This window comes from Dipteris shenzhenensis, chromosome 5 (genome assembly GCF_047967505.1).
Source record: "Dipteris shenzhenensis isolate YYH24624 ecotype China chromosome 5, Dip_SZ_1.0, whole genome shotgun sequence".
Taxonomy (NCBI): Eukaryota; Viridiplantae; Streptophyta; class Polypodiopsida; order Gleicheniales; family Dipteridaceae; genus Dipteris; species Dipteris shenzhenensis.
In genome coordinates this window covers 35,375,216-35,402,970 of record NC_141600.1, presented here as the reverse complement: position 1 = coordinate 35,402,970, position 27,755 = coordinate 35,375,216, and the positions used below count along the sequence as shown (strand labels likewise).

At 43.7% G+C, this 27,755-nt stretch overlaps 1 protein-coding gene across 2 annotated transcripts in view; it reads right to left on the bottom strand.

Annotated features, from left to right (window-relative positions):
* Positions 1-27,755, bottom strand: part of PAS1 (FKBP-type peptidyl-prolyl cis-trans isomerase family protein) — a 209,890-nt gene that overhangs the window by 17,686 nt on the left and 164,449 nt on the right. For both annotated transcript variants that reach the window (XM_087374838.1, XM_087374839.1), the window contains exons 16-20: positions 7,344-7,400; positions 2,229-2,297; positions 1,348-1,425; positions 1,156-1,257; positions 937-1,008 (exon numbers count right to left, since the gene is read on the bottom strand). In XM_087374838.1, coding sequence (XP_087230964.1) covers positions 937-1,008; positions 1,156-1,257; positions 1,348-1,425; positions 2,229-2,297; positions 7,344-7,400 — 378 coding nt within the window. The remainder of the gene's footprint in view (positions 1-936; positions 1,009-1,155; positions 1,258-1,347; positions 1,426-2,228; positions 2,298-7,343; positions 7,401-27,755) is intronic.

Below are 27,755 nucleotides of genomic sequence, written 5' to 3'. Positions count from 1 at the left end.
ATTTCAGCACAGTCATCAGAAGAGAGCAGTAACACAGGAGCAGCTCCTCATCCAGAGCATATACTTTGATAACTACAAGCTCAGAAGCTGATCCATATCTCATCAGACATAAATGAAATATAAAGGCAGGAAAGAGAGATAATATGAGAGCACAAATAACAGAACATCAATAGTATCAAAACAAAATGCTTATTTGATGAACACATACCACACATATAGCTGATTTTCCATACAAAAGCCTACTGTCTTGCCTAACTTAAGAGCTTGAAGAATGAGATTGTAGAGAGTAGAGATAACATGCTACAAATACACTAGGAGAGAGCCTCAATTACCACATGGAAGGAACATCCCTATGTAGCAGCCTTGGAGTAATCATGATGAATGGACTCAAAGGGACCATTCAAACACGACCTTGCAGAAATTTAGATGAGAATGCTTGAGCTGCAATAAATAGTCATTTCACCTTCTAAAATGGATGCAATTTACAAAGACGAACTGGTGTTTATGTGGGCTATGGGAAAAGATTGCCCCACCTAAAGAATGAATGATTGCATCGTAGCTTAGATGTTGAACAAATTCTGACAGGGCTAATCTCATTTACGTTTGACTCCATTTATTTCTATTTCTATCAATGACTGCAAGATCAGCACGAGTGCTGTCATGTGGACGTCACCAATGTAGCATAAGGCAGTAAGCATACATTAAGCATGCTGACCATCCCCATGAAGTAACTTCACTTACTTTTCTCAGCAAAGATCAAAGAGGATAATATGAATCACTTAAAACCATAACTTTGCTGACTTGAAAGAATATATATTTGTATAGATACATCATGTTTGGGTCAAGCATAAGTCTACATGGATGATAGTACACCAAAATAGTGCCGGAAACCACAAAAATGGTCAAGAAAGAAAAGTGACAAGAACATCTGCTTACCTGTTCTTTCTTTTTTAGTTTTGATAAAGCTGCCTTGGCATCAGATTCTGTTGACTTGTCTAAATTTATCATCTGAAATAAAAAGCCAAGGGACGCAATTATTTTCCAACCTTGTGAAGGACATAATGAGCATGTTCCTTATCCCTTTTTGTTGGTGAAACTTAAATAGGTTCCTTTAAGAGCCAATGAACTTCCTAAGTTCATAGGATTTAGTAATACCATTGTAAAATCCATCCTTGCTTCATCAAAATCTCCCACAGCAATATATGCCATTCCTCGTCGATACAAAGCCTTCACATGTTGCGGATTTTCATCAAGCACCTATTGCATAATCATTTGTGTTAGGAGTGTATCTCTAAAGACCATTTATTCCAAAAATCAGAAAGCGAGGTACTGAAAGAAAACACTCGCCTTGTTGCACGACTCGATAGATTTGATAGGCTCACCTAGCTTTTGATAGCATGCCGCCACATTTAAATGCAAAAGATACTGCAGGGAAAAAAATGCCAACAGCTTGTTTTGGCATAAGGATTTCAATGTATGCACAAGCATACTTAAGACTTCCATCCATAAAATACATAACATGCATATGTACTTATGTTCATATATACAGGCATACATACACATGCATGTGCATGTACACGCATATGCGCACATACACATAGGCGCACAGAAAATTGTGTGGGCACATAGGCATGGTGGTGTTTGGGGGGGGGGGGGTGCATGAAATGTGGTATGGGTGCATGGTTTTTTTTTTGGTGTGGAACGGGGGGTGTGCATGAAATGAGGTATACGTGCATGGTTTTTTTTTTGGTGTGGGGAGAGAGGGGGGGGGGGGAGAGAGAGAGAGAGAGAGAGTTTATTAAAGAAAAAAAATGTATTAACATTTGCCTAATGCCTATGAGACCAGTAAGTAGACACATCCACGACCTAGGGCCCCCATCTAGAAATGCATAGTGCATCCCTAAGACTAAGAGTATAGCACAAGAATGTACTTGGTAGTGTGCACTACACTTGCAAAAATCACTTAAGGGCATTCTCAATGTTAAATGCTCTTACTGATGCTATTAGAGGATTCCAACAAAGGCTTCCATGACATGATGGGTCTTATATATACGGTGATAACAGATTCAAGCCAATGTCTATGAAGAAGATGTCCCAAAATAAGGTACAAGACAAAGGATAGAAGGAACTAACTTGGCCATGACACCAATTCTTTAACAAAAAGAAAGATAACAGCACAACTGTTATTGCAACCTCCAAGCTATTATAATGTACCACATAATATTTACCCTTTTCTCAATATATGTTTTTCCCTCCTCCTCGTCTTGTGGATTTACATGATTAAAATCTCTGAGGACCTGCAAAATAGGAGAAATCAGATATCATATGACTTATTGGAGTATAAAAAACAGATGAGATTTTCCTAGAACGTTTATCCATACACATGCAATATGCCATGATTGGATTTACAATGCAGTCTTTTAATTCATGAAATCTTCTTTAATGCTTATTACACAAGAAAGTGTACTAGGGCTATTACCTCTAGTGACTTATTCTTTTTCCCAATGAGCCTATTAAATACAAAAAAAAAATACTGGAAAATCTACACAGAATTAAAAGAACCTCTGTCGCCAAAATAGTTGTCCTCAACTGACAACAACTAGGTGGCGGTACTCAATTGCAAAGCCTCCTCACAAAGCTGAATGAGATAAATACTCAGCCAAATACTGAAAGTCCACCCATTTTGCATCAGTGGTAGGACAATGTAAAATTTCAGCAAATATTTACGCTCAGAGCATCCGCCTTGTGTACGTTTGTCCTGATGATAAAGGATCTGCTCAGGTACAACAACCACATCCTCGTCTACAACCTTAAGCTACTCCTCATCCATAATCGTGGATAATATTGATCCTTCATAATGCTTAAGAACACTAACATAAAAAGCATTATGGAACTTCCAATTTGGTGGAAGATGCAATCGCAGGGATACCTCATTTATCTTTTGAGAAATCTAAAATGGGCCGTAATACCGCAAGGCAAGTTTGACATAGATAACCCGATTGCCAACCTTAGGTTTCAGTCTTGCTTTATTGAACCGTAACAATACCCAATCGCCCTCCCTAAACTCAACAACCCTCCGTCGCTTATTTGTGGAGCCTCTCTGATGCTCTTGGGCTTGGAGGATGTGCTTGGCACATGATTGTATGCTAACTTTTGGTCTTTAGTAAACTAATCCAGAAAAATACTTCATCCTTCATGCGCGACAACGATAAGGTAAAGGTCTTCCACACATGATCTCAACTGGAGCTTTACTTGTAGAAGAATGCCTTGGTGGTATGTACGCATCGCCGCCAAAGGAAACTGATTCATAATCAGCTTCACCCAGTGGCATTGGGGGTTCTATTGATATTCTTTTTATCCAGGAACACAAGTTGGATGCCAAAGATTATGGAAAATCAGGTAAATTGCTTTTAGGTTATACGTTTTGGCCACTTGCTTTGGGCGCTAGGGGAGGAACCTGCATTTCAATTTTACTTTATTGTCTTGCCCCAGTGGTTGGACATGGTATCATCACACTTTCTAAAGCACAGTGGATTATTCTTTTGATTGGGAGACGAAAGGTAGGTCTTCTCAACCTTTATGCCCCCAATAATAGAAGGGATCGTGTTCTTTTTTAGAAGGAACTTCTCTCTTGGGTCCCATTACAATGCATTCATGGATCTTTGGAGGTGACTTCAACGTGGTGAAGTTTGTTAAAACATGAATTCAAGTTGAGTGTGTTTTAGTGTGTTCTACTAGGAGTTCTAGTAGAGTCTTATGTGTGAGTGCCACATGTCATATTGGGAGACATCCCATATACAATCTGGTATTCTAGTGTGTGTCTATCATAAATCCATGTGATGGTGAAGTCATCCACAAAGGTGGAAAAGTATAAGTAGCCTCCAAGTCATGCTGTCCACATCGGACCGCATGCATCACTATGTAGGAGATGGAACTTTCTGGATAAACCAACAGCCCAATCCTTTGGAAATGAGAACCTGTGCATTTTTCCCAATAAGTAGCGCTCACAAACATGTTTAGCATGTGCATGCATCGGTGGGAGTGCAACCACCATATCCTTGAGTGCATTTTCACTAGACTCTTGTAATTGAGATGCCCCAATCTCTCATGCTACAAGTGAGAATCTGAAATTACAATTGAGATGCCCCAAGCTTGCCTCAATAGCTGGATGTTTTTCATAAACATCAAGGTGGTACAGCCCACTGGAAAGTGACCCAGTAAGCACAATACAATCATCGTATCGGTTGTCATACACGGGACAACGATAACCGTCAAAAAGAACTCGAAAGCCATTCAAGGAGATGGCTGAGATAGAAATGAGGTTCTTTTTTATACCTGGCACATATAACACTTCTAGAAATGTAACGGTATCCCCTGATACTGAGGTGACCTCAACTTGGCCAATCCCTTTCATGGGATAAGATGCATCGTTGGCACATGTCATTGTGCACCATGTGGAGCAGCCCCCAAAGACTGAAAGAGAGGTCTGCAGGAAATAATGTGCTTAGAAGCACCACTGTCAAAGTACCAATTTGACTCAGAATCGGAGATAGACGAGGCCGTAGCATGCTTCGCTGGATGGTACTGGCATGCACAACAAATGCCCACTCATCATGAGCAATGTTTGCTGTCTCATGAGCATGTTCAGGGACAGCAAGCCCTGTTTGCTATTTTTTTCTTCTCTCAAGCTATGTGTTTGTGACATTCAGAGATGTCAGGGAAGAAGCCAAGGTTTGTGTACTAGTCTTGCATGAAAGAAGACTGATGGTTGTGTACAATGCTCGTAGGAAGATCATTGGTTTCGGTTTGTCTCATGACGTTATTCATTACTTGGATTTTGATGACACTGCACATGAATTGTGGGACAAGCTAGAGCGCTTATTTGGCAACAAAATTATCAATTCCAAAGTATTTCTCAGACAGAAGACAGATGGTTGTGTACAACGCTCATAGGAAGATCATTGGTTTGTCTCATGACGTTATTCATCACTTGGATTTTAATGACAGTGCATATGAATTGTGGGACAAGCTAGAGCGCTTATTTGGCAACAAAATTATCAATTCCAAAGTATTTCTCATACAAAAATTCTTTAACCTCCATATGAAGCATGAAGATTCTCTTAATGCTCATTTGAATCATATGGAATCCTTCATCACTTAACTTGCTGCTTTGAAGGCCCCTATTGGGGAGGATGATCAGGTGGCTGTCCTTTCCAACATTGAGGATATTCCTCAGTACCGTGATATCATACTAGCGCTTCGTGTAGCACAGGATATGTCCTTTGATGAAATGGTTGCAATGCTTCTCGATCATGAACGAAGGCACAAGGATGTCCATGAGGAGCAAGCATGATATTCCGAGGGTAAGAAGCCATTAAAACCTTTCAAATGCATGTATTGTAAGAAGCTTGGCCATATAGAGGACCGTTGTTTTCAAAAGCTTGCCAAACAACAATCCAAGGAGCATGCTAAGTTGGCTACAGCTGCCACTAGTGAAGAAGAAGGAGATGACACTCCGACACCAACTTTTGCTCTCACTGCTCATCTCCGAAATCTATCCTTCCCTTAGGAGGTAGATGAGGATGATGAATATGTCTTCTAAAATATGTCCATGAGCTTGATGCATATGGGTACTCTGCCCTGGGTAGTCCCCTAGAATTGAATGTAATAATCTCTTTGAGTCAATAAAGGTTCTCAACCTTGGATAGTCTTCCTAAAATCATGTTTTGCTATCTATGGTATCTGGCTCCATGTCACCTTGTTTTGAAGCGAGGAGGGGGATGTATTGTGGGAGCCATGTATTAGCTTTGATAGGGTCTCTTTATCAGGCTTGGCCGAGTTCTAGGATGGTGGTGTATTCCTAGACCTATGAGCTGGTCATGTAGCCATGCTAAGACATGAGTCTCTGAGTCATGTTCAGTCTCTCAAGCCATGAGAGATCTTGGATTAACCTCTGAACATGCTCAGACTTTGGCCTCTGAGTTACTTGGGGTGCACAGATTAGTAGCCCGTTATTATCATGTTCTGTTCTTGGTTCCATTCCAGTAGTCCCTCACCTTTCCTTCATGGGGATGTATTAGAACATTAAGTCAAGTTGAGTGTGTTTTAGTGTATTCTACTAGGAGTTCTAGTAGAGTCTTATGTGTGAGTGCCACGTTCTAGTGTGCATCTATCCTATATATGATTGTTCTTGTGTGTCACATCAACACTCATCAAGGAGTCTACATCAAGCTTATCAATGCGAGTCTTTCCATTTTGGTCTATTGCTCATTTCCATTTCCTTTCACTTTCATTATGTTTCCATTTGAGTATTATCTTCCATTTTTTTGTGCCATTTTTTGTATCATTTGGAGATAGATACACATTTTTTGCACCAGGACTAGACACACCGTCCTTCATAACTTTTTTGAAGAAATGGTTGGCCGGACCGTTTTGAGACCGCCACCGTTATGTTCATTGTACTAGTTATCTTTAGTCTCATAGACCTTCACGGTCTCCCGAAGACTTTAATAAAATTTCTTTCTTTCCTTCTTTCTCTCCCTAGCCTACCCTCTCTCTCTCTCTCTCTCTCTCTCTCTCTCTCTCTCTCTCCATAATGTTCCTTCAAAGCTGCCTTCAGATAAAAAGGGGGGAAGAGAAGGTGGCAATCAATCACTAGAGAAGTAACTTCAAATGCCTTCCTTTTTCAGTTCAGTGGCAGAGATCTTGGATAGATGATGCCTTTCACGCTTTGCCTCATTCACTCCTGTTCTCGAGGTCGAATAGAAGAGTGTAGATGCCCATCCATGCAAGGATAGACATATTATATGTTGATGATTGGGCATTAGACACACTTGAATCGGTAAACATCTAGCAATTATGGTGATTTCTGAGCCATCACTTCTGCCAATATCACGATTCCAGATGCCTTATATGTAGAGAAGGGCCTCACGCAGGAGGTTGTGCATATTTCGGTGTCTCATTTGCAAGGTGGAGTGGCACCTCCTTCACATGTTCCCTCTCTGGTATTACTAATTTTATCATCCTATCACTAGTACTAGAAGAGATGACATTCTGGGACGAGATTGGCCTTAGACAAAAGTTAGTAGCCTTGCAAAGAGAAGAGCAGAAACAAACTACGGATGCTTCGATTCAGGAGTGACGTGCTATAGCAAATGAGATTACACTTCCCCCAAGGGAGAACTAAGGGTGTCTAGCACCCCTCTCATAAGCTACTAATGATGAGATGATATGAAAGCTAGGGGGGGGGGGGGGAGAGAGAGAGAGAGAGAGAGAGAGTTGTTGTCAGAATAACTTCAACTATAAAGCCAATGTAAAGCAACATATAGGGAGCTCGTACCCACCTTCTCATATTTTGCTTTTGCAAGAGTGTATTTGCCTTCTTTGAACAACCTGTTTCCCTGGAGAAACCCAAGCCAAAAAGTAGATTAGAAAGGAATTTAAAAGCTATAAATTGGTATTATTCTTCCTACTAACAATAAGGGAGAAACATCTTGGAAGTTTGGTTTAAAGTACATGCAGAACTATATACATTCAAACTTCTTTGAAAGAATCTCTCTTCCTCTCTCTCTCTCTCTCTCTCTCTCTATGTGTGTGTGTGTGTGTGTGTGTGTGTGTGTGTGCAGTCCCGTACTTGTTTGCATTGCCATCGTTGTATCTTTTCCTTAGATCCTTCCGTACATCCGTACAGCCCCGTCCATTTCCGTATAGTCCAGTCTCTCAGTGCCCCGTTAGCATCCCCGTACAGTTTCAGTTCCTTCCGTACAGTTTCTTCCGTATACCCTTACAGTCCCGTTTTTGCCCGTACAATCCCGTACCTTTTCCGTACAATCTTCAATCGTGCTCCTGTATTTTTCCGTACAGTCCTTGTCTCGCTTGTTTAGATCCTATACCTTTTCGTACAATCCCTCTTGCCTTGTTGTATTCCAATCATGGCTTCAGGTCCGGATGTTTGGACATATGCTTGAAAAGAAAGACCTGCAGAAGCTAAGCGCCGCCCTTCACAGCCTGCAACACAAGATGATGAGCTCACTATGGAAGCTCAATACGTGTTTGATACACTTAAGGATGACTTTCAGCAGTCACGACAGGAATGGGGCAAACCAGTTCCAGAGGTCACATACAAATTGAAATTGCCATCCCTCGTGAATCCTCTCAGGAAGTTATCTCAAACTGCCGTAATAATTTTCTTTCCAGGAAGAATCCCAGCAGCCAGTAATGTTGCACAGTGGATTAAGTCCATCCTTGGAGGATGCTTTGTAGAGGGAGTATATTTTGCATCTAGAGGCTTTTATGAGGTGCATGTATCAGATGCTTTGTGCAAGCAGAGGCTACTTGAGCTTTCTCCCCTCTTTTATGGGAAGCAGATGGTACATGCTATGCCCTGGTCCCCAAACAACGATTATCAAAGTCTTATACGACATCACTGTCCTGTATGGGTTGAGGTTGTTAACTTCCCAGACTATATGCATGAAGAATTGCCAGGTCTGGCTGCTTCTTTGGGACACGTCATTTGTCCTCCACGTCCTATGGGAAACCGTAACAGGTTCTGCATTCTCTGGGACACTGATACACCTACCCCTCCTTCTATTGCAGTGGAAGTTGAGGGAGTGCCCTTGGGAAAAAAGTATTTTGAATTGAAATCGGGTGTGTTTGCAAGAGCTTGTTTTGCCTGCCATACTTTTGGACATCTAGCCTCTGAATGCCCAATGGTTCTGCATCAGCCCCCTCCCAATGCCTTGCCGCCCCAGACACGGGAAAAGAATGAGAATTTGCAGGCTAAGACAACAAATGGAAATGGAGCAAAGAATGCCAAACCAATTAATCAGGTGCAATCACTTGCTGGAAAAGGAAAAGATAAAGAAAAAGAAAAGATAAAGGAATCTGTGGGAACTGATCGGGATGGTTTTCAACAGCCTAAGAAGGTGGTTGTATTGAAGCAACGCCCCTTTCAATCTCGTCAATGGGATGCTTCTCCTCCCTCACCAGGACAGGCTTCTACTTCAGCTCCTGTCCTTCAAAATTGGGTGGGGGTTTTGAAGAAGGGCATCCCCATATGTGATTCTGAAGAAGGGGAGAATGCTATTTCTTTTATGGATCATGAGGGAACGCAGCCCATGCAGGCAGAGGCTTTGCCTCTCTGACATCTTGTTCTATACCTATACTTTACTGTATATACCTCTTTCATGCATCAAACACTTAAGTGCTTTACATACAATGTACAGAGCCTCTACAATGTTTCAAAGTGGAGGCTTTTATGGAATTATGTACATTAAATGCAGCCATATATTGTTTGTTTGCAAGAGCATAGCTGGTCATCATGATTATTTTGGTGGTTATGACATATACTATGCTGGTACCACTACCTACTCAGGTGTATGCATAATGGTTAGACATGAGCTAGAGCCTCAGTTAGCCTTCAATGACAGCAGTGGCAGATGGATGGTCATACAATGTAATGTCAATGGTGATATTCTTGAGTTTGCATCACTCTATGCCTCCCAGACCTCTGCCATCAGGGCTTCTTTATGGGATTCTTTAAGCAAATATCCATGGAGATCTAATGCATTCATCTGTGGAGATTTTAATAATTCCCCTCTGCCAAGAGATAACACTACTTCCGGATCTCATATGCTATCATCGGAAAGGCAGAAATGGAATAGCATGCTTCTTTCTGTGCAGGCTGAAGATTTATGGCTGCTTCTCCAAGGGTCAGTGCCTGGATATACTTTTCATCGTAATGCACTTACTACATACTGGGCAAGGCTTGATAGATGGTACTTGTTTTACCCACAACAATATGCAGATTTTAGCCCTCATCTCCTCATAGATTTCTCATTGGGCTTGTCAGATCATGCCCCATTATGGATGAATCTGTACCTTGGTATGCCACTGGATGATTTGCCACCTTTTTCCAATCGATTATTACATGTTAATCAGGCTTATTTCTGACATCACTATTTCCAGCAAATGATCAGACTGGCAATTCATCCCTTGCCTTTGCATGCCCAGGAGGACATGGACTATGCTTGGGACAGCTTTGTCTCTCATATACAGGATGTCATTAGGGAGTATGGAAACTGACATATGACCAAATGGAGAAATGAGGTTAAATGGGCAAAAAGGACAGCACAACAATTGACTGAATTTTCACATTTAACGCCTCTCTCTGAATCAGAAAATGATTCCCTTTCCCATGCTCGGATTAAATTGACTGCTAATGATCAGAGGAAATTGCACAAATGGCAGATTAGAGCAAGAATGAAGCCCCTCTACATGTAGAAGTCGTATGTAGAAGTTGTAATATAAAGTTGTATCACAAAGTTGTAACACAAAGTTGTATCACAAAGTCTTTTTGGGATGATTTGAAAGATGTCCTCTTGCAAATGATCAATGTTGCCTGGCAAGAAAATCAGTTACCGCACTCTTGGAAGCATGGCATAGTCAAACTTGTGCCCAAAAAACATCTGTGTGACCATATGTCAGACTGGAGGCCTATTACTTTGATGCCTGTAGTTTACAAACTCATTGCCAAAATGATTGTGTATAGGCTTCACGGGATACTGAATGCGGGCCTTCATCCTCATCAGTATGGGTTTGTGCCGCGAAGACAAATCCATGACAATCCAATGCATTGACTGCAATTGAATATGCTAAGTACTCGCATCAAGATGAGCTCATATTGCAAGTAGATATTGCTAAGGCATTTGACACTGTTCAATGGGATTTTATCTTTCAAATCATGACAAAGTTGGGCTTTGGTCCAAAGATAGCAAATGCAGTTTACTGGCTTTATTCTAACTCTACTTCTCAGTGCATTCTTGGGGGTCATCTATCCCGGTCATGGACATTGGGTAGATCAGTTAGACAGGGCTGCCCTCTTAGTGCTCTCTTCTATGCCATTGCGACCCATCCCCTCTTAATGTATCTTGATCATCTTACAACCACAGGACAGATGACTGGTCTTAAAATCCCTGGGGCTGCATCTTTTTTGGCACAAGCATATGATGATGATTCCTTTTTTATGCCACAGAACTCTCCCCAGGAAGTTCACATGCTTATGACCACTCTATCATTGTATGGATTGGTAGTGGGATTGCATGTTAATTTTGACAAATCTAAATTGCTTTCACTGAAACAATGTGACTGGCATTCTATTCTCTGGCCAGGTCAGGTGGTGCATTCCAAAGATGTAGTCAGGCATTTGGGATATCCTATAGGATGGCATATCACCAGGAAGCAGCAGTTAAAATGGATCTTCCAAAGACTTCAACATAAATTGGAATACTGGAAAATTTCTACTTGGCCACTTCATGTCAGGCTCAGAATAGTACAGTCCATTGTAATGTCCTATGTCCAGTTCTTTTTGCCGTTGCTGCATTGGTCCTCCAGAGATATTTCAGCCTTTATGTCTCAAGCTATGGAGATATTATGGAGGAAAAAAACTATTGTGAAAGCATTGAGACTGATGAAGATGGAAATGGTGTGCTCTCCTAGGATGCATGGTGGACTTAATATCCTCAATATAAGATATCATGTACTTGCAAGGAAGGCGACTATGCTCCATACTTTTTTCCACCAACAACAGCCATGGACTTGTATGATAGCATCCATGTGTGTAAACATAAGGACTTTTGCATATGGACATTGGACTACTGATCATTGGGAGGTTGTTATTGGGAGATTTGTAGGGAAGATACCTGGCTGTCCTTTCTCTACTGCTTTGATACTTGATTGGAAACAAGTACTTTCTAAGATCAAATGGGCTCCTGATAATTGCTCGGTGACAAACTCAATGAGGAAAGAAAGTATTCATTGGAGTGCCATCTTTGACATTCCACTTGCTTTACAGGAACCTGTTCGGGCATACAATCTCATGAAGTTGGGAATCAGATACATACATGATGTGGTAGATAATCAGGGCTATGTTTTATCTTTTCCTCAGGCTACTGCTTCCTACGCATTGGGAATGCACCATAGGTCGATATGGAAGAAAATTGCTGATTTGTTACATTCTTTTCTACCTGTTCCCCCTGTGGCTGACACAAACAGGCTATTGGATTGGCAATTGCAACCCTCTGCTACATGCTCTCATCCTGTTTCCCTGCCTGCCTTGACCTCCATCAAAGCATACAGGCTTCTTCAGCCTGCTCCATGGATTCAACAATATGCTAATACTCTGTGGCATATCAGGAAGCCCCTCTCATGGTGGCGGAAGAATCTCAGGATATTATGGAAGTGTAAAATGCCTTTGAAACAAAGACTTTTTCTTTGGATAGAGTTTGTCCGAAATGTACAAGGAGCTGCAACTACTGGTCATAGATGAGATCTACCTCATTGGGCTAAACACCTTCGTTACAGCTGACTCATGCCTATGAGAAATCAAACACAACCACCAACCTTTCGGTGGAGTCGACGTTCTGTTCTGTGGACTCCTAGATATTCCTTGAAAGACACACAACTTCTACTATGCTAGGATAGTATTGGAAGTCAAAACTGCTTTACTACGAACTACGTTACCAATGCTAAATTGCTCAACAAAATCTGTGTTAGCTCATAGTATAATACCAAGCTCGAGCTCTTGAAAAAAAAACACGTCAGAGAACCACCGCATAAATATACTATTCCCAACCTCTTCTACACAAACACATTGCTAATGCTTATGTTGGAATCGAATATGCCAAATATATGCAGCAGGATGTTTTGCTATTGCAAGTTGATATTGCCAAACCTTTTGATACTGTTAAGTAGGACTTTATTTCATCCACTATGCAGGCCTTGGGATTTGACACAAAAATGCAGCAAGTTATCAATTGGCTATATCAAGATAGTAAAGCTGCCTGCATACTTTCAGGGGATATTAGTTTAACTTGGACTCTTGGTTGTTCCGTTCAGCAAGGATGTCCCCTCAGTGCTTTACTATTTGCCATAGCCACTCATCTAATGCTTCAATATATGGACCACCTTTTGGACACTGGCATGTTGCACAGATTGGAAATTCCTGGCAGCCGTAGCATGATCGCTCAAGCATATGCTGATGATTCTTTCTTTACCCCGAAAAATACTCAGAGCGATCTCTCCATAATTATGCAAGCTCTTTCTACATATGGTTTGGCTGTTGGCCTTGATGTCAATTTTCAGAAATCAAAGATACTGCCGTTGCATGCTAAAGACTGGCATAGTCTTTTGTGGCCTGGGGAAATTGTTCCAACTTCTCAATTGATTCGACATCTTGGCTATCCACTAGGTTGGGGGCTCACTCGTTCTCAACAAATTGATTGGGTGCTCACAAAGTTGAGAGCAAAACTTGAATATTGGAAGCTTGCAACTTGGCCATTACATGTTCGATTGCGAATAACGCAATCCATTTTGATAGCATACGTACAATTATATTTTCCTCTCATCATGTTCACTAAGGCAGATCTGGTTTAATTTATGTCTGCTATCATGGAGATTTTCTCTTGTTCAAAAAATCGCAAGAAAAGTCTCAGATTACTCTCTATGAATCGTCTCTGCTCTCCAAAGATGCACAGGGGTTTGAACATACTCAATATTCAAATGCATATACTTGCTCACAGGGGGAAAATGATCAGTTTATGCAAGAGGATCAGCCTTGGGCTTTCATGATCCGCTCTCTTTTGTTGCATATTGATACTTCTGCTTTTGGGCATTGGCAGCCTACACAGTGGGATTTTCTATTTGGCTCTATTCAAGGCAAGATCAGAGGCTGCCCTTTTGTCTCTCGTTTGCTTGTTCATTGGAAGCATATTTTATCCCACTTGGAATGGCATGGCAGGGATTCTTTGTCGGGAAATTCCTTGAGGGCTGAGATATATTTGATTCAGTTAAGGAGTATGCAAAGCATGCCATTATAATTTTCTTCCCAGGACGGATGCCTCCTGCAGCAGATGTTGGGAATTGGTTGACTCGAACCCTGGGTGGTTCTTATGTCAAAAAAGTTCATTATGCAGCGAGGGGCTTTTTTGAGATCATCATGGCTAATGAGGAGCACCGTCAGGTTTTGCTGGAGCACTCTCCTCTCTTCTATGGCCAGCAGATGGTCCATGTCCTGCACTGGTCTCCCACCCCGGATTATCAGGCATTGATTTGGCATCGTTGCCCTGTTTGGGTAGAAGTTGTGGATTTTCCTCAATGCTTGTCTTCTCTTCTACCTAAAATTGCAGCTTCCCTCGGTAAGGTGGTATGTCCACCACGATCCAATAGAAATTTGAATCGCTTTTGCATTTTGTGGGATATGGGTCATCCCACTCCAGCTTCATATTCGGTTACTGTGAATAATGTTTCCATAGGAAGTGCCTTTTACAAGCTCAAGTGGGGGCTGTTTGCAGGTGCTTGCTTTGAATGCAAGCAATTTGGGCACATGGCTTCACAATGCCCTTCCCGAGCTCCATGTATGCCAGTGCAAGCTGAAATGATTCAGCCTCTGAATAAGAATGCAAATGCCTCTTATGTGGTAGAAAATAAAGGGGTCAAAGAGTTTTTCTCTGTTCAAGACAAAGGCAAAGCCCTCGCTGTCTCAAATGGTAATGCTTCTTTTCGTGTGCCTTTGTCCTCTCCACCTCAAGGGAAGGGGGAAATTTTTTTGACTAATGGATGGCAAACTCCTCGCAAAGTGATCTCCCCTAGGCGACCTTTGCCTTCTTGGACTTGAAGTGGTGCATCCTCTCATGAGAAAACACCTGCTGAAAACTCTAGTGTTGGCTTGACCTAGGCTGTTGTGACTGCAAATCGGACCTTGTTTCCTGAAGAAGAAGTTGCTGCACTTTTGTCCTCTCCTCAGGCTGATGTGTTACTCTCAATGTACAGGGAATGTGTGATGGTCGCAAATAAAAACTGGTCTGGACGTATATCAGGCAATTGCAGCCTAATATAGTTGCTTTGCAAGAGCATAATCAGCATATGTATGCTGGTCAAATAGGCCATTTTGCTGGTTATGATATCTTCTATGCTGGAGAGCAGTCCTTTTCTAGTGTGGCTTTTTTGGTAGCGCACGACCTTCAACCTGTTGTGGCTCTCAATGATCACCATGGTAGATGGATTCTTGTTCAATGCCTTGTTCAAGGGGAAATTTTTGAATTTGCATCGGTTTATGCCCCCCAATCTTCTCGTGATACAACTTTGATTTGGGCCACCATGCATACTTATCCATGGCAACAACATGCCTTCATTTGTGGTGACTTTAATCATGCCCCTTAATCGGGAGACAACACCTCAGGCCACACTCATATGTTGGCTTCTGAAACACAAGCATGGTCTGATTTTTTGCTTCAGTTGCGCCTAGCTGATCTCTGGAAGGAATTATAGCCCATGCTTCTGAGCTATACCTTTTAGCATAATGCTAAATCTTCTTATCAGGCACGCTTGGACAGATGGTATCAGATTGATCCACAGCATTGTGATGCCTTTACTTGTCAAATTTGGGTTGATCATGCTTTTACACATTCGGATCATGCTCCTCTTTGGTTGAGGCTTTTCTTACATGAATTTCCCACTAACAGATTGCCTTGCCGAAGGCTTTTGCTGATTAATAATAGTTATCTAGAGCATGCTGACTTTAAAGCCTTGGTCTCTGATGCTATTCAGCCTCTCTCACGTCAGATACGCATTGGTTTGGATTATGCCTAGCAAGTCACAAGGGAGACTGTAGCACATGCCAAATTTACTTGTCACAGTTTGACCGAGCTTGCTCATCTTCGCCCTTTGTCTTCAAAGGAAAGCATGTTCTTATGTCAGGCTCAATTCTCTCTTCAATCCAATGATCGCAGAAAGCTTGCTAAATGGGAAACTCGATCCAGACAATGGGCATTTTTGGATAAAGGCTGCTCTTCCAAGCAAATTTTTAAGAGTTTACACTACAAAAGATAGGCTGCTAATATCTGTCGAATACGGATGCCTGATGGTTCTTGGTCAACATCTCGTTCAGAGCTTGCTGATTTATGTGTGCAGCACTTCTCCACTCATTTTGGGCATGTGGATACTCTTTCTCCTCGGGTCGTGTCTGCACGTCCGCTTCTTTTGCAGCATATTCATCCAATTCTGTCTAATGCTCAGGCTTTGGAACTTGAACACCTCTTCACTGAAAGGGAATTGTCTGATGCATTGAGATCCTGTGGCAGATGGAAATCTCAAGGATGGGATGGTCTCACTGTTGAATTTTTTCTTGCATTTTGGGATCTTCTTAAATTCACCTTGCTGCAAATGGTAAATACAGCATGGTAAAATCAGCAGATGCCTGTGTCATGGAAAAAGGGTCTTCTCAAGCTGATTCCAAAAAAGCAGCTATGTGATTCACTTGGTGATTGGAGGACAATCACGCTCATGCTGGTCATTTACAAGATCATTGCCAAAATGGTGGTTGATCGGATTAAAGGTTATTTGCATGATGGGTTGCATCCCTCCCAATATGGCTTTGTTCCACGTCGCCATATCACAGATAACATTGCCAATGCTTGTATTGGGATTGAATATGCCAAATACACGCAGCAAGATGTTCTACTCTTGCAAGTAGATATTGCAAAAGCCTTTGAAACAATTCAATAAAATTTCATCTCGCAAACTATGCGAGCTTTGGGGTTTGGACAAAAAATGCAGCAAGTTATTTACTGGCTCTACAGAGATAGCAATGCGGCTTGCATTCTTTCTGGGGATATCTCTGATGAGTGGACTCTTCGTTGCTCAATCCGCAAGGGATGCCCTCTTAGTGCTTTACTGTATGCCATTGCTACTCATCCTATGCTGCAATATATTGATCCTCTTGTGGCTACAGGATCACTTCATGGCTTCGAATTGGATGCTAATGGCACCATGGTTGCTCAAGCTTATGCTGATGATTCTTTCTTTACCCCAAAGAATATGCCCCATGATCTTGGTGCCTTGATGCAGGCCCTCTCTGTTTATGGTTTGGCAGCTGGTCTTCATGTTAATTTCAGAAGTTTGAGTTGCTCCCTTTGCATTCCAAAGGATGACATAGTCTATTATGGCCCAAGGATATCATTCCACCCACTCAGTTTGTTCGTCATCTTGGTTACCATTTGGGGTGGGAATCCAACAAACTGATTGGGTTTTGGCTAAGCTTCGGAAAAAGCTTGAGTATTGGAAACTGGCAACGTGGCCTTTGCACGTTCGTCTTCGAATACAACAGTCCATCCTTGTGGCATATATTCAATTTTACTTGCCATTGATCATGTTCACTAAGGCAGATCTTACATCTTTCATGTTTGTCTTTATGAAAATCTTCTGGCGATCCAAACATGGCAGAAAAAGTCTCAGGCTGCTTTCGATGCATCACATTTGTTCTCCCAAGATGCATGGTGGATTGAACATTACGGATATTCATGTGCATATTCTTGCCCACAGGGAGAAAATTTCTGCAAGGTGATCAGCCTTGGGCTCTTATGATTAGGACTCTGGTCAGGCAACTCGATCACTAGGATTTCTTTTCTGGCTGCACTGATGGCACTTTGCCTGGCTGCCTTTTTGTCTCCCACTTGCTTCTTGACTAGAAGCATGTTCTTTCTCATCTGGAATGGAATGGACGAGAATCTTTGCTTGGGAATTCTTTGAGACCTGAAAGCATTCACTAGTCGAAAGTCTTTCAGCCTCCCTTGGCTTTACAGGAACCTCGACGTTCCTACTTTGTCTCGTTTAAAGGCATCACCTCGGTTGCTGATGTTATAGATAATGCTAGTACTGTGCTCCCCTTTTCTCTAGCAGCTACTACATATGAATTGGACTCTCATTATCATCCTTTGTGGCGACAAATTACTTCTATGCTTTCGCCTTTTGTTCCAATTCCTTCTGTGGAACTTCAGGACCAGCTGGAGATTGGACTTTGACTTCTCCAAGGTCCTCTTCTCGTCCTTTGAGGCTATCTCAGATTACTGTACCTGCATTGTATAAAATCCTTTTGCCTCAACCTTGGGTTTCAGAGAGAGATGATTCTGTTTGGCGAATGAATCACCCAGCCAAGTGGTGGAGGAAAATATTACAGCAACTTTAGGCCTATAAAGTACCGCTTTGGCAACAGGTTTTCTTTTGGCGAGTTCTTTTGGCAGTGTTTCCATCTGGACAGCTATTAGCTCATCGACACATTGCTCCTTTGCTTTTAACTCTATTTCTTGGTAACCCTTGCATGTCACAGTTCTCTCCTCCCTCAAAATTTTTGACTAATTTTTCTCTTCCACATTTGCCATTCCCTCCACACCTCTTTGTGGAAGTCATTTTGGCTACTTGAACTTCTTTAGGCTCTTTAGAAAATCAATAAATTATCTTGTAACTGTCGATATGCTTCAATTTGCTCCTGCACTTTGCCACATATGTTCTGCTTCTTTGAACTTGTTTTGGCATTGTCCGTGCTCTCGTGAGTTTTTTTATTTGCTTCGATAGCACCTGCGAGTGAGATTCCCATCTGTTCCGTTTGGGAAGTTCTTCTGGCTATTTGGGTTTCATTCATCCAGACCGGAGTTTCATCGTTTCTTCGTTTGGATTCACTACTGAAAACTATGGACTTTATGCACATATAGGAATTGTAAAGTCTTTGGTGATCCTACTTTCTCTCTGTTTGGATTTTTAGGCGTTCTCTGCAGCAATCTTTCTTTGATTGCTTGCAGACCCGCTGCATAGATCATGAGGTCTTTTTGGCATATACTGAAATTTTCAGTTGATGTAATTGTAGCACCTTATTTTGAGGTTGTTACACTCATATAATATAATCAATCAAAGATTTCACCCAAAAAAAAAAGAATGTGTGTATGTATACTATATAGCATAAGATAAACGTGTGGGAATGAGAGAATTTGGTGGAAGTCCAAATGGCCCCTTCAAGAGTTGACTATTTTTATTCATGATTATGATTTTGCTAGCATAGATTAGTACTCAGCCAAGGTCCTAGCATGCCCTTTGCTTCAGCCCATTGAGGCTTGTATGAGTTCGCTTTTCTATGTACTTTGTCCCATAGGCCCACAAGGCCTCCTATGGACGTTAATACATCTCTCTCTCTCTCTCTCTCTCTCTGTGCATGACACCACTACTGACTGATGCCATCTTCTAGACAGCAACATTCATTCATAGAGTTTGGGACCTACCCCACTGGAGACTACCAAGGTTGGCCTTGGAGTCTGGTCTTGGAGTCACACTGATGATTAGTTGAGCGAGGGGTGGACACATGGTATGCATGTATATATATATATATATATATATAGCACAAAACAAATGTGTGAGAATGAGAGAATTTGGTGAAAGTCCACTGGGTTCCTTCAAGAGTTTCCTCTCTCTCGCTCGCTCGCTCTCTCTCTCTCTCTCTCTCTCTCTCTGTGCATGACACCACTATAGAGTGATGCCATCTTCCAGATAGTGACATTCATTCATAGAGTTTAAGACCTACCCCACTAGAGACTACCAAGGTTGGCCCTAGAGTCATAAAGAACATTACTTGAGCATGGGGTGGACACATGGTATGCACGTATATCCACATGGTTTACCAGACATGGGATTCAGATGGACAAGCTCGCTCCCTTTTAGTATAGTATGGATGCACCCCCTGAGTCAATCCCACGAGATGAGATTAACCGTTTCATACGGTTAGATCTCCTCTAGCTCCACACATCTCGGACTTGGGGGGGAGATCAGCATGTCCCCACCAAGACCTAGTTTTACCGCGATCACTTGAGCGTCAGGGAGGAGGGATTCATCATCAGACCCCCATATCTCGAGGACAGAGGAGTCTCACATGCATTGAGGATCGCTATTAGGCAGATGCGGGTTTCATCCCATCAGCTGAGGATCGAGACATGGAGAGTAGCACGTATACCTAGAGAACCTCACTTAGATGCACATTGAGCATAGAAGGAGGCATCAACTGGGTGGTGGAGGCAAGGAAAAGGGTGAATCAGCATTCTCTCATGACAACAATGTCATCATTCAGCAGCGTCCCCCCCCCCGCCCCCAAACACACACACATAAAAAACAAAAAGGGATATGTAGCCTGTGGGACCACTACTATGTTGTCATTTGCTTCTTGGAGTAGAAATGCAACCATGTGGTCCTCGCTAGGCAAATTTGCCGAGACTTTTTGGGAGGAAAATCTTGTACTATATACTAAGACACACCAAAGCCCTAAGAGGGGCTACCCATAGTACATGGCTCCACATACCAGTTAGAGACCTGCACAAATGGAGGGGTATGAGGGTCAAAAGTAGCAGTTATTTTCTGCTCTTACCTCTAGACACAGACCACAGTTCTTGTGCTTGTTTCAAGCCACACAAAGCTTTTCATAGTTTGCATACTTTTTAATCCTCGCCTTTAACCTCAACCCAATATGGCTGCTCCATATGCACCACCTCTTTCACATCACTATTTAGAAGATAAAGAGGTCAGCCAGAATGAGTGGAAAGGGCTATTATTAATCTGATAGAGTTATGTTTGGATACTTGTGCAAAGGTTTCATGATAGTCACTACCTTCTTTCTGGGCATAACCCTTTGCAACCAGCCTAGCTTTATGCTTTTCCACTCATTCATCACGCTTTATTTTAATCCAGTCTTCCCTTTTGATATTGATGGAGGTCTTTCATCTTTCCTGGCTTCCTCCTACGTGGGATTGCCCTTGATATCCTCATATCTTTCAAGTTCAGCTATATCTTTCATAGTGGTCATTAATTCATGGCTCATATTGAGCCTATTATGTACCCTTGCAACCCTTGTAGATCTTTGGAGTCCTTCCTCACTAATTAAGGGTTCATCAATAACTGCACCTTCTTTGATGGTTCCATAGAAACATCTCGGTGAGGTGCTTGATTCAGGTTCAACCTCACAAATATCCAACGAAGGTTCTTTAACAACACGTGGTTTGGTCTCTTTCTCTCTACCGCTTGCTTAGTTATAGGATATGTTGTGAAGCATAACAAGTTCCTCCATCAAAGATTATATCCTTGCATATTGCGTGCTTCAAGATTCCAAATCCTGTAGACCTTGTGATTATCACTATAGCCAACAAATATAACTTTAATTGATTTATTATATAGCTTCCTCTTGTTGGCATTGGAATACGACCATAAGGCAATCAAATTTCTATTTTAGGCTTTACACCTATAAAGGACCCTTCACGAGTTCTGTTCAATACAACTTTTGTAGCATATTCCGGTTGTAAAGATATGTAGCTGTATTTACTGCTTCAGCGCATTAGTAGTTTGTATATTATGGCTTTCAACATACTCCTAGTTTTCTCACCTACAATGTGGTTCATGCACTCCACAATGCTGTTTTGTTGGGGAGTATGAGAAGTAGAGTGGTGTCTTTCAATGGCCTTTTCTTTACATGATTCACCAAATGGGCATGATACTTTGCAAAGGCCTTAAACTAATAAATTTTGTTAGCTTATATTCTCCCGCTTTATCTAATCTAAGAGCCTTAACTCGCTTGCTAGTCTAATTTTCAACCATGGCAACAAATTCGCTAAATTTACTTAAGGATCTCAGACTTCACCTTCAGGAAATACATCCATGTCTTCTTAGAATACTCATCTATGAATGTCAGGAAGAAATGCATGGGCATAAGCTTTGCAAGCCTTCCCTAGGATCTGCTAGGTCTTTTTTGCACACCTTGCAAGGGATCTTGTCTCAATATGTGGCTTATAGGGGATCCCTCTGGGGGTTCTGACACCATGGCTTAGATGTGTGTGCACCTTTGTTAGAAGACTGGCCTTTTCATGTTTGTTGGAATTGCTCTAGATGATTGCCCAACAAGTGGGTGTTCACAGTTCAAGGCGCACCTATGCTCTGATACCATAAAAGAAAAGCGAGGGAGGCTCACTAGGCCGTCCTCCCGCATATCCACAACTAGGATGCACACACAATGAATTGCTGCAAATGGAATGCCAATCACTAGGTCCAATGGATGCACTAAACTGAAAATGCAGCAACTTACTACAAACGCACGATTAACCTCACATATAGCAAACCCTAGCTGAGGAGGTGAGGGGAAGCAGATTCTTGGTGGATTCTTACAGAAGCTAGGGCTTCAGCCCCATCCTATATGGGACACTGCCATAGTGTGCCCAATAAAAATGCATCAAACAGCTCCTCCCTGCTGCCCCCCTTAGCGTTCAGCCCTGCCCCTCAGCCCCCTCCTCCCTCTCAGCCCCTCTCAGCCCCCCTCCCCTCTCAGCCCTTCCCTCTCCCCTCCCGTCTCAGCCCCCTCCCCCACCCCTCCTCTCCCCTCTCGGCCTTCTCTCCCTACCTCCCTCCCTGCCCCCCCCACCTCCCCTACCCCCCACCATGCCCCTCCCGCCTCCCCTACCCCTCCGCCCTGCCCTTCTGCCTCCCCTACCCCCCCGACCTTCCCTCCCCGGCTCCCCTACCCCCCCGCCCTGCCCCTGCCCCTCCCCGCCTCCCCTACCCCCCTGCCTGCCCATCCCACCTCCCCTACCCCCCGGCCCTGCCTCTACCTCCCTCCCCGCCTCCTCTGCCCCTCCCGCCTGCCCTACTCCTCCCGCCTCCCCTTCCCCTCCTGCCTCCCCTACCCCCTGGCCTCCCCTTCCCCTCCCCCTTCTACATCTGCCTCCCCTTTCACCCTCCCCCCCTGTGCCCTCCTCTCCTCCTCCCCTTCTTCCTACCCAACCCCGGCTCCCTCCCTTGGCTGTTTCAGTCCCCCTCCCCCAACAAAAATTAAAAATTTTCTTTCTGAAAATTTCCTTTAGCCTCGCATATTAGGGAGACTAGCGGAAATATTTTATTGGTTTTTGAGTCAGCCCTCTAAACATCAATTGCTGAATGGATCCCCTTTTAGTCAATCCTCAACCGCCTCCACCGGCCACTAGAATCGTCAAATTTCCAGAAGACAAGTTACAACAGCTTCAGCATGACATAGAGCTTGACAGCTCTACCTCACTTTTCACACGCATCTTTGGATCTCACCCCTCTAGGTTACTGGCCAGAGATTGAATGCTTGCGGCTATACCCTCGAACCTCACCCCTCATCTTAAAGACATTTGTTTGTTAGGACGTGGTTTCTTCCAGGTTGTTTTTTATTCTCCAGAGGCTGTGAGCACCCTGCTCAAAGTCAACCCCTTGCAATTGGAAGATCTTTTTGGGCCTTTTTATTTTTTCAAAAAGGAGACTTCTATTAAGTAAGAAAGAAACCCGCTAGAGCAAGCTCTGTGCGGAAATACACCATGCTAAGCATGTAATAAAAACACCTCAGAGGAATGAGGTAGAAAGAAACCAAGGCTGAGGCTGAAAATGCCATCTCAACCCTGTAGAAGTCTCAGTAAAGAAGGGAGAGTCTCTCCAATCTCTGAGAAAAGTAACTCTCCTGGAAGAGGCTGCTCGAGATGATCCTTGCATGGTCGCCCAAATGGCCATCAGAGTGTGTATCGTATCTGTCCAAGTACTGGCCAAGATCTGAGAAGGGTGAACCTGAGAACCGTCCAAAGCCTCAGTGCACCTGGCTCTCCAAATGTGCCATGCTGCAATGCTAGCTAGGATCTCACATGGAGAGTCGACCGAGGAGTGAGCAGCCCTGAAAAGAGTGGCCGGAACATCCTCTAGAGAGCACGACTCCACAAGGTGTCGTCGGATGTTAAGAGCCCAAGAGGAGTCAAGTCTCTCAAAAAATACCTGGGGCCCTGAAAGAGTAAGCCAAGCCACTGATCCCCAGGTCATATAGAAAGGTAGGCGAACAAAAGTGCTGAAAAGTCTGGCAATCCCCTTCCATATGATTCTCGCCTGTCTGCAATCCCATAGGCAGTGCTGTATTGTCTCCAAAGCAGAAAGGCAGCGAGGGCAAGAAGGGTCAGCTCCGAACTTCGACCTCCAATGGTTCACTGCTATCCCATCATGAATAAAAAGCCAAAAGAAGAGAGTGATTTTTCTATTCCGGTGGGATTTCCAGAGCCTCTGCCAAAAAATTCTCTGCAAGTCAGCAGAAATCTGAAAGTTCTCCCAATGAGGAGCTCTGGTAGGCTTCCAACCCCTAGAGCTGAGCTGGAATTTCCTAGCATTACTGACCGTGTAACGAAAGAAGGGGATGCCCTTCTCTCGGTGCCCTTCATCTATCCATTCCCATTCCCCAGGGTCCCACTGCAAAAACTTAATTGGGACACCTCCATAGAGCCACAGCCTCCATGAGCCAAAGGCGAGGAGAAGTGGGTCAGGATCCAAGTACCACTGTGAAAGAGAGCCATGCTCCATGAAGCCCACTATCCTGACTGGCTGAAACGGTACCTCCAACAAGATATCGTCTATGGATCTGGACAGCCTGCCCCCTGAAGAAACATCAAATACTAAGGCATCCTCATGTGGGTCAAGAAAAGCAATCACCTGTAAAGGAACTCCCAATCTGGAAAATGCCCCCATCCAGGTGGAGCAAGTAATAGGCATGTCATCTGTGTCCACCCAATCCAAGGGCAAGGCTGCATCAATCTGCTGGACTCTCCCTGCACTCCCTCTGAGATTAAGAACCATCTGGGCCTGTTGGTCTGCAGGAAGCTTCCTGAAGGCTTTCCATGCTCCCACTATAGATGCAGGGCCCCTCTCCCATCTTGGCCACTACATGTAAGGAGAAGCTCTAAGTGGTCTGCCAAGCTCATCCAAAATCCTATCATTCCACATGATAGGCTGCCTTTCAATCTCTTCACGGGTGGATGGGAGAATCCTGCGAAGAGTACTCTTGAAGTTGGCCCATGCTTTCAGGATAGCAACCATAAGAGGGGAAGAGGGAGACCTGAGGTGGGCTGTGGTGAAAACCCATCTAGTACTGTGTGTCCAATCCTCTCCTGAAGTGGGCGTGCGAGACTGTATGCATCTGATAAAAAAATCCTTCCAAGGCTCTTGTCCTGGCATAAGCCCTCTCACAACGAACTTGCAGAGTAAAGCTCTGCACTGTAGATCTGGGTCGATGATATTCAAACCCCCTTCTCTTGTAGAAAGAATCAAGGTCTCCCAAGCCACCCTGGCTGTAACATTAGTTGTGCCATCCAGACCACTCCATAAAAAGTTTTGTACAGGCCTCTTAAGCTGAGTGATACAATCCCTAGAGTGGCACCAACAAGAGCATACAAACCATGCTGTGGCTAGAAGAACCTGGTTAACCACCACCACCCTGGAGGCCAAGTCAAGTTTGACTGAGCTCCAGAAAAGGAGCTTTCCTCTGATGCTTTCCAACACCGGAGCAAACTATTGTGAGGGAGAGATGCCCACCCCAACCTGGCAGCCCAAATATCTGACGGAGAAGCCCCTCTGTACCCAAGTGAAGCCAATATCATTACCCCAATCCGGGGTATGATCCTCGCAAATCCAAAAACCACTGGATTTATGCCAATTAATGTGTGCACCTGCAGCCATGCAAAACAAATCCAAGGCTGTCCGGAAGGAAGTGAGTGTCTTGGGGGAGGCATCCAAAAAAACAGCCGTGTCATCTGCCAACTCACTATCCAGGAGCTCTTCTTCCCGGCGGATAGGAAGCCTCAGCCCATAAATATCAGCTTGAGATCTAATGTAGATACTCATAGCTTCTGCCACAAACAGGAAAAGAAACGAGGCAAGAGGACATCCCTGGCGGACGGATCTGAAAATCTGAAACTTGTCCCCTCTTACCCCCCCAATGAACAATTGGCTATGGGCTGATCTGTAGAGAGAGGATACTCCTCTAATCCATGCATCTGCAAAACCAAAGCGAGATAGAGTACCCTCTAAGAAATCCCAGTCTACTCTATCGTAAGCTTTCTCAAAGTCCAAGAGTAGAATGGCCAATCTCTGGCGGCTCTGCATGGCCCATTTTGAGGCCTCCCAAAATGAGAGAATATTATAAAAAATACTTCTGCCATGCACAAACCCTGTCTGCGTGTCATGAATCAAATCTGGAAGAAAAACCTGTAGCCGCAGACTGATGGCTTTCGCCAAAATCTTGTAAAAAGTGCCCAAAGGAGTGATGGGTCTCCATTGAGACACAAGATTCCTATTACCCCCCTTTGGGATGAGATGAATGAGACCATCTGTGAGTGAGTCCGGCATCTCACCAGAGTCCCATACGCCCTGCAGGGCTGATGTAATGTGATCACCAATCTGCTCCCAAAAAGTAATAAAAAAGAAGGGGGTAAGTCCATCTGAACCTGGGCACTTGCCTTTGTGAAGGTGCATCCAGAGAAATATACATCTCATCCTTCACCAATACAAGGATACACTGCCAAATAACCTCTCTAGCATCATCAATGACCTATGTGCCTGGATCTGCAGTAAGAAGGGATGCAAAAAAATCTGAAGCTACACGCATGATAGCATCAGGATCGGACTGCAACACCCCGTCTGAGTCAACCAGCTGTGAAACACTATCTCTACTATGTCTGGGCCCATGAGTAGAGAAAAAGTGTTTGTTGACCCTGCCACCCATCTGAATCCACAAGGATTCCCGTGCATGAAAGGCATACTCTGCTCTCTGATCCAACAATGTCTGCAAGTGAGCCCTTGCTGCAGCAAGGCGCTCCTGAATCCAAGCATCTGTGGGCCTCTTCTGCTCTTCCCTCTGAAGGGACGCTAACTGCTAGCGTATACCAATCTCACATCTGAGAATCTCACGTCTCCTAGAATAAGCGACTGAATGATAATAGTCACTAATTCCCGATAAGGCTGCAGCTACCTGAGATGGATGGACAGCTCCACCCTGTATGTGGAAACCCAAATCTGTAAAATATCCTCCGTGAGGCTCTCCTCTGCATAAAAAGCATCCGGAATCCTGACACTGGCAGAGCGTTCTCTCCGATGAGGCTCAAGAATCTGCAACACCACTGGAAAATGGTCTGAGGTGGAAACCCCAGTAGAAATGCATACAGCTCCTCCTCTGTCAAGTGCCCAATCGTCTACATAAAATCTGTCAATCCGTGCATGAATGGGCATGTGTATTCTCCTGTTCGACCAAGAGTACAGGAGTGACTGTGGGATAATATGAAAGGCATCATCCAACCAAGTCTCTCTGCCACTGAACTGAAAAAGAGAGGCATCCCAGGCTGCCCTATCCAAAGAATGAATTCCACCTTGTCTGCCTCCCTTTTTGTCTGAAGGCAACTCAACCATGTTGAAGTCGCCACCAATGATCCAAGAATCTGCAATGGGGGCCCAAGAGAGTAACTCCTTCCAAAAGGAGATCCGCTCCCCTCTGTTGTTGGGAGCATAAATATTGAGAAGACCAATCTTACGCCCTCCAATCAAAATAATGATCCATTGAGCTCTAGAAGGGGAGATAATACCATGACCAGCAACCAAGAGGAGAATAGAAAGAGAGACCGAAATGCAAGTACCTCCCCTTGTGCCCATAGTAGGCGACCAGAAGGTATGTCCTGAAAGCAGTTTGCCAGACTTAGAGCAATCACTCGCATCCAGCTTGTGTTCCTTGATAAAAAGGATATCAATCACACCTCCAGTGACGCCTGGATGAAGCTGGTTCCGGATCAGCTGCCTACGGCGACGATGTGGAACTCCGCCTAGGCCCTGTATGTTCCACCTGACTATCCTCATCGACAGGAGGATGCTAGATGGAAAGGCTTACCTGACCTAGTAGAGGAGACCAGCTTCCCCTGGGCCGAAACACTCCTGCTGAGGGCAGGAAACTCAACAGGTGAAAGGATCCCCACACCTCCTAAAAGGGAGGCCCTGTCAGAAGGAATCCCAATGACCGGGACCCCTAAGGTGGAGGGCACAAACTCCTCATCATCCATGAAAGTTGCCGAATCTGCCAGTGCCGAAAAAGA